This window comes from Alternaria conjuncta (assembly GCF_024043145.1).
Source record: "Alternaria conjuncta strain BMP 0040 chromosome Unknown scaffold_3, whole genome shotgun sequence".
NCBI lineage: Eukaryota > Fungi > Ascomycota > Dothideomycetes > Pleosporales > Pleosporaceae > Alternaria > Alternaria conjuncta.
The window spans coordinates 480,379-493,617 of record NW_026250092.1 but is presented as its reverse complement, the minus strand read 5'-3'; the positions used below and the strand labels follow the sequence as shown (position 1 = coordinate 493,617).

Genomic DNA, 13,239 nt, shown 5'->3' with positions numbered 1-13,239 from the left:
GTAAGAAACCATGGCGGACACCGAAGCAGCACCAGCGCAATACAAACAGTCGAGTCGCAAAGGCAAGAAGGCTTGGCGCAAGAATGTCGATGTCACAGAGATTCAATCCGGCCTAGAAGATGTGCGCGATCAGATCATTCAAGGGTGTGTACCATATACAACACACAGACGATGCATATACTAACGCCGCTACAGTGGTGTCATCTCTGAGAAGACCGCAGACGAACTTTTCGCCGTCGACGTCCTTGGATCGGCTGAGATCCAGAAAGAGGTCGCGAAACGACACAAGCCTCTCAAGGTCGACGAGATCCTCGCTAAGCGCTCTGCCGTTCCCGCCGTATCCACCCGGAAGCGACTCTCGGAAATCACCGACGATGGCAAGAGGAAGAAGGCAAAGGTATCAGGCAAGGAATACGACAGGCTGAGGGCGATTGCATACGGAGGCGAGCAGACCAAGAAGGACGTCGTACAGACTGGCGACGCCGCTTACGACCCATGGGCAGTGCAAGAGGTCAAGGAGGATCCTCGTTTCTCGTACCTTGAGAAGAAGAAGCCCAAGGTCGAGCCGAAAACCCTGAAGCACGCACCCATCTCGCAGGCAAAGACCGGCAAGGCCATTCCCTCAGTCCGCAAACCTACCGGTGGAAAGTCGTACAACCCCTTGCTGGAAGACTGGCAAAACGAGCTCATGCGCGAATCCGACAAGATTGTCGAGGTTGAGAAGAAGCGCCTGCAAGAGGCCCGCGAAGAGGCCGAGCTTATGGAGAGAGCTGCTGCTGAGACAGATTCTGACTCAGGCGAGGAGAGCGTGTGGGAGAGCGAATGGGAAGGCTTCAGTGACAATGAGGATAAGGAAGCCAAGAAGAAGAGGCCGGAGAGGAAGTCGCTGTCACAACGGAATAAGATCAAGAGGAGAAAGGACGCGCAAAGAAAGGCGGTCCACGAAGCCAAGATGAAAGCCAAGGAGCAACAGGTCCAGGAGATCAAGAGATTAGCCAAGAGCGTAGAAGAGAAGGAGAAGGCGAGAGCCGCTGTGAAACAAGCTCTTGAACAGAGGAATGCAGAGCTCGCGGATGAGGAGGACGATGGCGAAGAATTGGAGCTGAGGAAGAAGCAATTCGGCAAGGCACCGTAAGTACCTATCCACGTTTCACACATCGAACAACTCCTAATCGATTACAGTCTACCAGAGGCCCCGCTCGAAGTCGTTCTACCAGACGAGCTCCGCGACTCTCTGCGTCTTCTCAAACCAGAGGGCAATCTGCTCAAGGACCGCTTCAGGACTTTCATGCTCCAGGGCAAGGTCGAAGCCAGAAGACAGATCCCATACGCCAAGCAGAAGAAGTACCACGTGTCGGAGAAGTGGAGCTACAAGGACTGGCAATTGCCCAAATAGACAGATATGGACCGACGGGCCAGTACCGACACCCGTGTCGATCGGCGAATGCACTTCTTTTACGACCACTATAATTTTGTCTCGCTTGCAGTTATCTGGTGAATCCCTAACTCACTCACAATGGTAGTTGGTTGGGCACAGACCGCTGCATTGCCCCGCAAGGCGTGAGCTACTTGTCATAGGGCAGGTCAAGGTCGAATTTCCATCGGCGCAAGCTACGAACGGTGTCAAAAATTGTATGTTCCTTGTAACGCTTGTCTCATCCGGACCTTGCCGATTTGTACCACATGCAACGAAAAGTCAGGACGCGCCTTCCCGTCCTAGCCTCACTGTTATAGTGGGCCACCTAAGCATTCTATCAGTGAAGAGGCAGAGATTGTGTCACCGGCAGGCGTGTTTGCTACATCGAGACGTTATCTGCTCGATTTGTATTAGCTTACGGGTAGAGACATGCTCTCACCTCCTCCGTCTTCGCCCTCGACCAAGGCTCCCTCACTCCCCATCTCTGCTCGCACGACCCATTCAGACAGAAAGACTCAGTCACGACGCAACAGCATGGCAATCCAAGGTGAGTCGCCCTCATTCCTGCTCATGTCACTTTACTGACCTTCAGCAGGTCCTTTCCGATGCTCGAACTGCAATGTTATCGAAGAACCCGCCAATCCTCTCAAGCGCTGCGGCGGCTGCAAGGTGCTCCGTTACTGCTCTCTATCTTGCCAGAAGGCGCATTGGAAAGATGTCCACAAGCACCGGTGCAACAAACCTCGTAACCACAAGGATGAGAACTGGCCTGAACAACATATGCCTGCACGCATCTACCCGCACAACACTCACCTCAGTATTACGTCCGCGGATTCATATGATGGGGTTATGCCCGGTCTTATCAAACAAGATGAGCCTATGACAATTCACGAGCAGAAAGCTTCCGCTTCTGACAAGATTCTACTGAACAAAGACGAGCCGACAACCTACAAACTCCTCATCGAGAGCTTCCGCGCTTGGGATGAGACAAAACGTTGCAGCCTCGGGACTATGATAGACCCACGCGACTCGTATATGGACGCCACCGTCAAGTACAATACCGGCTACCTCTTCCAAGGACTACTTAAGCACATCGCCAATAGCGAGAAGACTGCGGGGATCCTTCCTGCATGGTGGAGTGCAGACAAAAGAGACGCATGCATCAAAGTCGCAAAAGAGATGTATCACTGGGATGACCTTCCTGAGGCAGGCATTCCCAAGGAGGTAAACGAGTGGCGCCGGTATGGGGGCCCGTCTCTGAGATCGCCCTTGCGTGCGCTGGGCATGAAGATTGAGGGGATCGATACAATGGAGGCGGTAAAGCTGGGATACTACAAAGTAAAGAAATTACCGGACGGACGCATCGTTATCCATAACGAGACCGATTTGAGTCACCTGGAATGAGTGGTTCTGCAACCATTATGTACTCTGAGATCGATTCTGGGATGTCGGTAGTGCGCAAGGGTTTCACATCACGGCTGCCAATAAAAGTAACGAAAGAAAAGTTGAAAATTCGTCTTCAAAATATCGAGTTTAGTTTGCAAAGGGATCAAGTGAAGGCAGAAGGACATGACGACAAAGCAGTACCCGGTATCCTGGATTGTGGGGTATGCAGCGCACGGGCTTCTACGCGTCATCTCACGATGGAGACAGCTTTGACACATTGAACTACGCGACTTGTCAGTGGTGACGAGCTCGTGCCTTGACTACTTACTCCTTTTCTCGATGTAATCTCTTAGTCCCCAATGCGGCTCATTCCCGACAGACGAACCTAAGCATGCCATCCTCCTCCCGCCGCACTCAGCACGCACCAGCATCCAACAGCGCCGACGAAAGCTCTCCCAAGTTCACGCCCTCTCCACGCTCCTCACATTCCTCCGATGGCCTGTCCATGATACACGAGCCGAACTCTTTCGAACTTCGCACGATTACTCCACGAGATGAACCCGCATCGAAAGAGGAGCTGGGAGAGGAAGACGAGGGCTTCCTTCCTAGTATACGGCGCGCCTCTTTGGACTCTGTGCAGAGCTATGAGTTGTATACACCAGATGAGGATCGCACAGTGCTCAAGAAGCTTGATCGGCGGCTAGTCGCGTTCATGGCCTTGTTGTACATGCTGAGCTTCTTGGATCGGTCGAGTGAGTACTTTCTACACCTAGAAGACTCGTAGGGGAGACATGTACGTCAGATGTGCGTAAAGCAGGTCTGGTAGGCTCCGCGACACTTGCTGATGAATTTGGTAGATATTGGCAATGCGCGCATAGCTGGTCTGGCAGATGACCTGAAGCTCAGCTCCACGCAGTATGAGTGGTTACTGTGGGCGTTCTATATCACATACATTCTTTTCGAATGGATGACACTACTGTAGGTAGTCGCCAGTTACAAACGCCGCACCGCTAATCCCGATAGGTATCGTATCGTGCCGCCGCATATCTATATATCTCTATGCATCCTTTCTTGGGGCATAGTCGCGTCACTCCAGGCAGTAGCGACATCCTTCGGGTTTCTCCTTGTGCTGCGAGCCCTACTTGGCATTAGCGAAGCAGCATTTGGACCTGGCGTACCCTTCTACCTATCCTTCTTCTTCCGCCGATCCGAGCTCGCCTTTCGAACCGGACTCTTCATCAGCGCCAGCCCCCTTTCAGCATCGTTTGCCGGAGCGCTGGCCTACGTTATTACCAAGGTCGGTGAACATGGCCCGCTTAGTCCTTGGAGACTACTCTTCCTGCTGGAAGGGTTTCCCTCCGTATTGATCGCCGTCTGGGCATGGGATTTTGTACCAGATGGACCGGGACTGGCGAAGTGGCTAAGTCCCCGACAGCGCGAGGTTGCAGTAATGAGACTGAGGTCAGAGAAGGAGAGCGAAGATGAAGATCAAGAAGAGAAGTACCAGGGTGGACGAAGAAGAGGACGTGTGGACTTCCACGAAGTACTACAGACCCTAAAGGATCCGAAGTCTTACCTGACAGCGCTCATGTTCTTCTCATGCAACGTTGCCTTTAGCTCCATGCCCGTGTTCCTGCCGACCGTAATCCGAGATATGGGCTGGGAGTCCATCACGGCCCAAGGACTTTCAGCTCCGCCATACCTCTTCGCTTTTGTCGTCGTCCTTACGACTGCATATTATTCCGATCGATTACAATCACGCTCAACGTTCATCATGCTTCACTCTCTCCTTGCAACGATCGGGTACGGCACCATTGCCATTTCCGGATACTTACAGTCTGACAACACAATGGTCCGCTACATCGCACTCTATCCCGCCGCCGCAGGCTTCTTCAGCGCTATCACGATCATCATTACATGGACACTCAACAACCAAGAAAGCGACAGTAAGAAAGGCACCGGTATGGCTCTCTTGAACATCATTGGTCAGATGGGCCCACTAGTTGGCACGAGCATCTTTCCAGATGACGACGGCCCTTACTACGTCAAGGGCATGAGTATATGTGCAGGATTCATGCTTCTTGTTGGTATCCTCGCTGCGATATTGAGATGGGTTTTGATAAGAGAGAATCGCAAACTCAACAATGGTCGCAGTGCAGAGTATGCTGGTGTGCCGCTGGATGAGGGTGGGAGCATGAGAAGAGAAAGGAAGAAGTTTACATTCATGCTCTGAATCGTAGTTGAGAAAATACCATATGTTCTGTACTTTTCGTATTGCATACGATGACTCTGCATATCCTTGGTCTGCTCAACACCCTCGATCACGGGAACGATCGAGGTCCCCTACCTGTACGATTCCCTCTTACATTCGCCCTAGGCCAACTATTTGGAGGCCACTTCAATTGCCCCATAGCACCATTTTGCTGCAACAGTTGCTCTTGCACATCGGTCGGTAATACGGCCTCGGGTGCTACTCCTTCGGCAAAGGTGGTTGAGTGGGTCTGTGACTGAGGAGCTGGTGGCGGATGTGTGGGAGCAATATGAGCAGGCGTTGGAATCGACCATGGTGGTATTGGTTGTGAATAGAATGGCCCATGGTATCCTCTACCGTTCTGTCCAGGCCAAGTATAATTATAGGAACGTGGAGGTGGTCGAGATGGTCGAGATGATCGAGATCCACGGTGACAGCAGAAGCACATGATCATTCCGATGATAATGCATGGGATGAATACGGCGATGAGGATAATCCCTGCTTTGTCTCTTTCGCTCATGACGGAACCGAGTACTTGTACCCTGACAATTGGAGATAATATGTGACAAGGTAAAGAGCCTAAAGCAAAGAAAGTGAGATAGTATTTGTGCACCCTCAACATGGGCATGTTAGACACGTTATGCCTCCACTGATTGTAACGAGCGTTTACTGACAACATATCGAGAGTTCGAACGGGCCTCGATAGGCAGTATATCACTACCATTGCCTCCGAAAACACACTCTCTGTCAGCCTTGGGTACTCCATCTGTTCGATCTAGTGCGTCGCAAGCCGTGAACGCAACTCCTGTACCATCCCGTCTAGAAAGTAAAAGACCTGTGCAGTCTCCTCGGTCTTATCGGCCTCCTCGCTTGGGCCATCATCTCCCTTTCCCGTGGTCCCCCGATGTGCTCATGCGTAAGATCCAAGCCGTCAAACGCTGATTCAGGTAGGTCCAGTGAGCCTTCATCCACCCACCCCCACTTCCGCGGTCTGGCCATCTCGGGTGTAATATCCAACCCATCATACATCTCACTCAGCATATGCTGTTCTCTTGTGTGCCTCCTAGCAGGTAGGTATCTTGTGGTGGTAAGGTGTACTCTTGGAGCGTATCGAGGAAGACCGAAGTCATATCTGTATGACGCATATCTCTTGGACCGGGTCTTGGACGGTTGCTTGAAACGCGGATTGCGATATGCTGGCTCGAATGGCGGGGATGTGTAATCAGTCCAGTCCGTATCCACTGTATATGACTGCGTTCGCCTTGGACGCTTTCCACCACGTTGAAGATGGCAGTGGCAACAAAGACATAGAGCGGCGATAGCTATGATCAGGGGGACGAACACGGCTACGAAGATGACGCCTATGAGATCTCTGTCGTTCATCGCTTACGGTCGATGTGTAGCAAAGCTCAAACGGTGACGGTAGGACATTGACACTAGTGTTATAACAAGAAGCCTCAGAATGGCAGTTGTACAACCAAGACTACGGTCAGGTTTGTCAATGTACTCGTGGCGTTTGGTGAACCGGACACTCGTTGTGATGGGCAAACCCTGGGCTTGTTGACGCATCTGTCACAAAACGACAGATATGTTGGAAAACATTACAATGTTTGTGATAGACAACTGATGCTAACGTGCGTAGGGACTGCCAAGTTGAAATATCAGTAAAGAAATTGACTATCTAAGCTTATCATATCGTACAAACACAATCGAGATCGCTAAGCGCCTACCGCGTAGACAGCCTCGTGGGCAAACCTCATTGATCTTAGACGGCAAGACCTAATGCAGCGCCCGAAGCGCTTGCTCGACTGCGATACCCAAGCCTCCAACACCCAAAACAGTCCACAACCATTTGTTGCTTAGCTCATCGACGCTCGGCCAGAAAGCATTCTTATCCGCTCTGAACTTCTCCAATTCGCGGAACTTCTCGGGGTGAGATGCGGAGTATCGGCGTTCTTGGTGTTTCTCTTTCTCGGCGTCGCCGCCAAAGAAGCGGAGGAAGGCGTAATTCGCGGCGGGGCCTAGGAGTTCGATAGGGGCGAGCATGTCTGAGCCGTAAAGCATAACGATGAAGGAGATGTGTACGAGGGCGTCGCCAAGGTAGCTACACGACGTTAGCGAGTGACATAGAATGTGGAGCAGGGATACATACTTGGGATTGCGGACAATGCTCCATACTCCTTCGCGCATGATGCCCTTGTTGCCTTCGGCCTTGAACTGGTCTAGCTGGTAGTCTGCAAGTGTCTCCATCGCCAATCCTGAAGAGAACAAGCCGACAGCAAACATCTGAACAAAGGGGTGGTAGCCTGTCATGACAGCACCCTCGTGTCGGAATGGTGCGGTAAACGGCAGACTGATGAGCATCTGGAAGAAGGCCTCGGGTATGAAGACTTTGAACAACGCGCTGTTCCAGAAGCCCTCCTCCTTCTTGACTTCGGCATATCGTGGATCATCCTCGCCTCGTTGGATGGAACGATTAACGATGCGGTAAAAGAGACGTCCTCCCCATAATGTAACGCCCGTAAGGATGACACGCTCGTGCCATGATAGACGACTGAACGCTTGCGAGACGGTGTAGCCTTGAGCAAGACGGCGTCCAACGGCAGACCACCAGGCGTTCACGACCTGACCACTGGGCCAAAGCCAGTCCTTGGCTTCGACGCGGTTTGTGTATCGCGCAGCTCCGTACGCAATGATGGCCAAGCCAGAATGCAGGGTGAGTGATGGGACAAGCGTGTCTTTCAGGATGCCTACATCGAAAAGTGAAGCATTGTGGACATGGACCTTGGAATGAGTCGTATCCACATAAGCCGCAGGCACTGAGGCCGCTGAGCGGTTGGTGGCGGGTCTTGGGCTGCTGCCCGAGCCGGGCTGCAGGTAGAAGTCGTGAGGTTTCTGTTCAGCAACTTGAACGCGAACGTCCGGAGGACGCGTTGGGTCGCTCGACGATGAGCTGAACCAGCCAGACGCCATGATATGAGCAGTGTCTGTCAAACAAAGGGGTGTGAGCTGAGGTTGCGCGAACCGTCACGAGCAGACGGCTTTAACGCTCTCGCTGCTGGAGCTTTCCCCGCATTCGAACGGAGGCAGGCGCGTTGGCCTGCATCTCATTCGCCCGGTTGCAGGTGGAAGTTCATCCGTCAATGAAGTAATCCACTTTGACCCAATGATGTGGTAGTGTTTAATCAGCCAGCCGGGCTGTGTGCAGTGGTGTGAGATTTGTCGCGTCCTGTTTGCGTGGTAGATTCGCGTGACGAAAGGCCGTGATGTCACCGTGGCCCATGCTTCAACGCCAATGAGGCCCACATGTTTGACTACTGGGCGCGGCAAGTGCACACGACAATGCCCCTCATGCCGAGATACTATCGTAAGGCTCGAGCTTAAAACATATAGAAAACACCAACAATTGACACTGTTTTAATTGTCTTGAATGCAGTCATGGCTGATTTCAAGCCCCATACTTTCAACCCGGAAAATGTACCGGAACCTCCACCAACGTACGACCAAGTCTGCATCACTCCAATAGTGCCGTCGTCCAAGTTGATCACCCTTGCTGGTCAAACGGGCCTTCGAAAAGACCATACCATCCCATCCGACATCAAAGAGCAAGCCAAGGGCGCTTATGATAGCATTCGCAAGTGCTTGGCGGCAGCTGGAGCCACACCGCGAGACATTGTACGCTTTGAACCTTGATTGAGTAGTTTTGAGGCGGTGTTGGCCATTTCACTAACTTTGATGTAATCAGGTGCATGTTCGACATTACATCGTCAAGGAGACCGGCAACCCAGAGCAGGATCGGAAGGATGTTGTAGATCGTGGTTGGGGAGATATTTGGATCGAATATATGGATAGGGAGGCGGATGGGCATAGACCGCCTGACACGGTTGTCGGTGTTGCAAGTTTGGCGAAGAAGGAACTATTATACGAATGTGAAGTTACAGCTATGATTAGCTAGTCGCTGTCTCGATGTGTCCTCCATAGACGTGCCGAGGTCAGAATCAGTACACGTTGATATCATGTCCATTGGTCTTACAGATAGCTCTGAAAACGAAGACAGACTGAACGTCTTTGAAATACTTCTGTATACAAGAAGAGTCTGTTGTGCAAGATGTTACGCGCCGTCGGCAAGTTCTGGAAGTAGTAACAGACTGACAACCGTTGCAGGCGAATGGAGGGGCACGATCGGCTGTACCTGCCATTCAGGGCTTAATGCGACTGGTCGCGGGCATCACCACCGGCTCGCAAAGGAGATAAGCACGTTACTTAGGTATATTGTTAATTGAAGTAGCTTTGCTCGCTTTTCTCATATACTTCGATCTCTTCCGTTCATGTTCATGATGGCGCCTAAATCATTGTTGTTTCTGGCATATTCTCTTGAGCTCTTCGCAAGCGCTCGCGATGTTACCTTTCCACCGATTTCTGGCCATTCGTCGCAGCAGATTATTGCTCATGGCAACCTCGAAATGGACATCACCCAAGCAAAGTTTGCAGGGCTGATGACATACGCCAATTTACCATATGTGCACTGTTTAGCAGCAGAAGGCCAGGATGTGGAGCCATTCGACATCGCAATTCTTGGTGCGCCGTTTGACACTGTAGGTCATGTACATTGTGTGCGCGAGACTCCGCATCGGAGTCGGGCGCATCGCAACAGCCAAGGTTAACAACGGGCAGGGCGTTACGGCACGGCCTGGAGCGCGCTTCGGCCCGAGTGGCATCCGGCAGGGCTCGAGTCGGATATCGCCAGACGCTGCTTGGTCAATATACACAGGTATGTCGTATTTTGATGAGGGTGCGCGTATGGGCGTTCATCCCGCAAGCACGGACTTAGAGCGTTGTTCAAAACATTGCAACGAGCGGAACTTGTTACACCACGTCATCTTGGCAAGTTGTGTTCTCAAGGCGTACATTCGTGCGCTAGAATTTGTCCCGTGTACCCTAATCCTGGTTGCAGTTTCTTGTTGTCTTGATGATGCTGCTCCGTTCGCTCCTGCATGAAGCCAACATTGCATCGAGAAGCACTAATCATTGTGACAAAGCGACTTCGCAACGCACTGACTGACGGGGCTCAGGCGAGAACGTATTCGCAGATTGGGCAAAAGTTATCGACTGCGGCGATGCTCCTTTAACATTTTTGGTGAGACATTGAAGGAACGACCAAGGAAGACTACGACTAACGTACCTGGAAGGATAACACTGCGGCCTTGAAGCAGCTTGATAAGGCGCACAAGGTTGGTGAACGCACGCAATGACTGGTTCAAATATCTGACGACCATCGCCAAGATCGTGTCCTCAAGAGCGACCAACTCTAGCGAGCGCACGACACCAAAGATCGTGACGCTAGGTGGCGATCATACCACAACGTTATCGGCTCTTCGATCGGCTCATCATCACTGGGGGCCCGTGAGCGTAATACACTTCGACAGTCACATCGGTAAGTTCGCGGCACGTTTTGTCGAGCTTCACTGACGGCTGCGTAGATACCTGGGACCCAGAAGTACTAGGTAAGCCGAAGTGTTCACCGATCCGATCAGAAATTGACATAGAACAGGCGGAGGTATCTCCCATTATGCGTGAGTCTAACTATCAGAGTTCACCCTGGACATCGCTGAAATAGCACAACAGTGGTGTCAACCATGGAACATTCTTGCACATCGCTCATGAGGAAGGCTTGATCCGAAATACTAGTATACACGCGGGCATCCGAGCTCCTGTGGTACGACCGAAAGGTGATGTGCGCAACGACCTTCGATGTGGTTTTGAGATGGTCAAGGCTCGGGCAATCGATCGATTGGGTGTAGCTGGAATCATCGACAAGCTCAAATCTCGCGTCGCTGGAACGAAGGTCTACATCAGTGTCGATATAGATGTACTCGATCCGGCATTCGCACCTGGTAAGTTCTCAAACAAAACATGCCACAAGTGATTGTCTTAGAGGTAGCAGTATTGTCTTCAGCACCCAGATATCTCATTGCACAGTGACTGACATATGGGGATAGCTACGGGAACAGCCGAAGTCGGTGGCTGGAGCACACGAGAGCTTTTGTCTATTCTGGACGGTCTCGAAGGACTAGACGTCGTCGGGGCAGATGTTGGTACGTGTTTTCCGAGCCCCGTTGACTTATTAGTAAGAGCACTAGAAGCTGACTGAATGTACTCGCCGCAGTGGAAGTGGCTCCCATTTACGATAACCCGGGTGAAACCACCGTATTGGCCGCTGCAGAGGTCGTTCACTCTCTAATTGCTTTGATGGTGAAGTCGCCATCTTAGCGATGATACCGTGATAACTCAATGGGGGTTGTGACACGGGTAGAAGTCAGGTGGGTTCATAGGCAGAACGATCTCTGGCTGTGTCGTTTTGTTGGGTATCTGGGCAGCTTAGCAGGCACACTATCAGCCAGCGTACTTCACCATGCTCAACACGGTGCCTACCATCTCAGAACTTGAGAATGATTTGATATCATCGTACGACCATAATTAGTACACTTCCTCGGACACAGACTGAATGTGATGAATTCGGTCTGCTTCTGGGCTTTGTGGTCTTATCCATTCGCTTCTCCACATTTTCAGTGCAGTGCATGTGACACTCAAAGCGCCTTTCAGTTGACTCGGTAGAACCTAGTTGCTTTGAACTGCTACATTACACGGGCCGATAGTAGGGCGTGTACTAGTCGACGATTGGAGACATGGACCGTCTAGAGGTTGGCGCCATCAGAAGGTAACCGTCCGACTATGTTGTAACGCTTGCTAAAGAATGTATGCCAATCATTAAGAACCTGTTTTTCCTTATCGGAAAGTCCGGAGTAGTCCGATATGCAGTCTTCAGGCTTGAGAGAAGACAGGCCGAGGGCACGGTTGGGCTCTTTCCCCGCAAACACTAGGACGATAGGTTAGTCGTTTATGGTACGACTTGATGCTGCATCTCAGGCGACAAACCGTGATAGCCCTTCCCAGGTGCGTACGTCTCCTTGCCGCTCACGTCGAACACGTCACCCTGATGATGGTCAACTTCTTCTGCGCTTGCACGAGAACACCGCTGAAGAAAAGTAGCTATAGTTACCTTGATTGCGACAAGAGTGGGTAAACCCTCGTTTGTGCCTGCTGATGGTCAGTGCCTGGCCACTGAAACGCCAGCCAGTCGTTGTGAAGCCGTACCATCACACTTTGCAAGGTAATCGCGCTCAATGACATCATCCTTCGGGGGGTTCAGTGCGACGGGTTGCTTTGGCGCAAACTTCTCCTTCTTCGGCTGCTCTGTAGAGTCTGACATGGTGGAGGTCTAAATATCGGTGTAAATGATGCAGAATGTCGGATGGGAAGTCACGATGCTGGCCTGTCTCTGGTGGCAGGTGGGGCTCCACGCCCATACCGCGCTAGGTTAGTCGCACGAGCCTCATGTCATTTCCCGAGGTCGTCACGAACTTCCTCATTGCACACGCCACGACCGACCACTCTGTGACGCCACGCGTGCCGTGATCAGGCACTACACACGTGAAGATGATATTCGCAGGTTCGATACCGGCATCAATGCGCCTCTCGGGAGAGCCGTCAGTAATTACGAGCACCATGTCTCAATTGCCCATTGGAGACACTCGCCGTTCATACGAGGCCATATGCCTGTTACCATATATTTGGTGATATGTAGGTACAATACTAATAGTGTACAGTGAAGATCGTAGCCACAGAAGATGGCGCCCAAACTTTCCACTCAGGACATTACAAGCGTTAGGATTCGCCGCAAAAGCAATCGAGCAACCGCCCAGGCGTGCAAACAATCACGAAACCCCGACAAGTATGATGAAAGCCTCCCTTCGATATCCGATCCGACTCTTCACTATCTTGTAGAGGCGCACCTGCTTTCTCGAGCCGACAGAAGGCCATTGGTCGAAACCAGGTGGTGGCTATTGCTAGCATTGCATCGATAGAACCAATTATCTTCCGCTGGCGACGGTGTACGCTGACTGGGACGTATGCACTGCCGGATCGTACTGGCTCTGTCTGACACAGTTGGTGCAGTTTGTTTCCCGTTGATCCCATGTTCTTCTAACGTTCCAAGCGCCAAAACATTGGTGGCCGGGATCGTTGCGTGCGAAATGGCAGTGCTGCATGAGTCGATACTCGTCATGGCCACACGGAAACTGGATCTTTTCGTAGAAGCACATCTCGCAGGCGCTGATGGTATGAC

At 51.7% G+C, this 13,239-nt stretch overlaps 7 protein-coding genes across 7 annotated transcripts; 5 read left to right on the top strand and 2 right to left on the bottom strand.

Annotated features, from left to right (window-relative positions):
- Window positions 1–10: 10 nt before the first annotated feature.
- J4E85_002133 (uncharacterized protein) lies at window positions 11–1,396 on the top strand (the record flags this gene model as incomplete). Its single annotated transcript, XM_051466413.1, has 3 exons — window positions 11–144; window positions 196–1,131; window positions 1,183–1,396. 3 exons carry the CDS (start codon window positions 11–13, stop codon window positions 1,394–1,396), a joined length of 1,284 nt encoding a protein of 427 aa, XP_051329268.1.
- A 555-nt stretch (window positions 1,397–1,951) lies between these two features.
- On the top strand, window positions 1,952–2,821 carry J4E85_002132 (uncharacterized protein; the record flags this gene model as incomplete). Its single annotated transcript, XM_051466412.1, has 2 exons — window positions 1,952–1,964; window positions 2,013–2,821. 2 exons carry the CDS (start codon window positions 1,952–1,954, stop codon window positions 2,819–2,821), a joined length of 822 nt encoding a protein of 273 aa, XP_051329267.1.
- Window positions 2,822–3,194: 373 nt separating this feature from the next.
- Window positions 3,195–5,036, top strand: J4E85_002131 (uncharacterized protein; the record flags this gene model as incomplete). The annotated part of the gene is made up of 3 exons (XM_051466411.1): window positions 3,195–3,555; window positions 3,661–3,781; window positions 3,827–5,036. 3 exons carry the CDS (start codon window positions 3,195–3,197, stop codon window positions 5,034–5,036), a joined length of 1,692 nt encoding a protein of 563 aa, XP_051329266.1.
- Window positions 5,037–6,833: 1,797 nt separating this feature from the next.
- On the bottom strand, window positions 6,834–8,027 carry J4E85_002130 (uncharacterized protein; the record flags this gene model as incomplete). The annotated part of the gene is made up of 2 exons (XM_051466410.1): window positions 6,834–7,158; window positions 7,207–8,027. 2 exons carry the CDS (start codon window positions 8,025–8,027, stop codon window positions 6,834–6,836), a joined length of 1,146 nt encoding a protein of 381 aa, XP_051329265.1.
- Window positions 8,028–8,492: 465 nt separating this feature from the next.
- On the top strand, window positions 8,493–9,009 carry J4E85_002129 (uncharacterized protein; the record flags this gene model as incomplete). Its single annotated transcript, XM_051466409.1, has 2 exons — window positions 8,493–8,729; window positions 8,800–9,009. 2 exons carry the CDS (start codon window positions 8,493–8,495, stop codon window positions 9,007–9,009), a joined length of 447 nt encoding a protein of 148 aa, XP_051329264.1.
- A 1,614-nt stretch (window positions 9,010–10,623) lies between these two features.
- Window positions 10,624–10,980, top strand: J4E85_002128 (uncharacterized protein; the record flags this gene model as incomplete). Its single annotated transcript, XM_051466408.1, has 2 exons — window positions 10,624–10,631; window positions 10,680–10,980. The coding sequence occupies 2 exons, from the start codon at window positions 10,624–10,626 to the stop codon at window positions 10,978–10,980; spliced, it is 309 nt and encodes a 102-aa protein (XP_051329263.1).
- A 769-nt stretch (window positions 10,981–11,749) lies between these two features.
- On the bottom strand, window positions 11,750–12,324 carry J4E85_002127 (uncharacterized protein; the record flags this gene model as incomplete). The annotated part of the gene is made up of 4 exons (XM_051466407.1): window positions 11,750–11,931; window positions 11,991–12,048; window positions 12,115–12,152; window positions 12,210–12,324. The coding sequence occupies 4 exons, from the start codon at window positions 12,322–12,324 to the stop codon at window positions 11,750–11,752; spliced, it is 393 nt and encodes a 130-aa protein (XP_051329262.1).
- Between the last annotated feature and the right edge of the window lie 915 nt (window positions 12,325–13,239).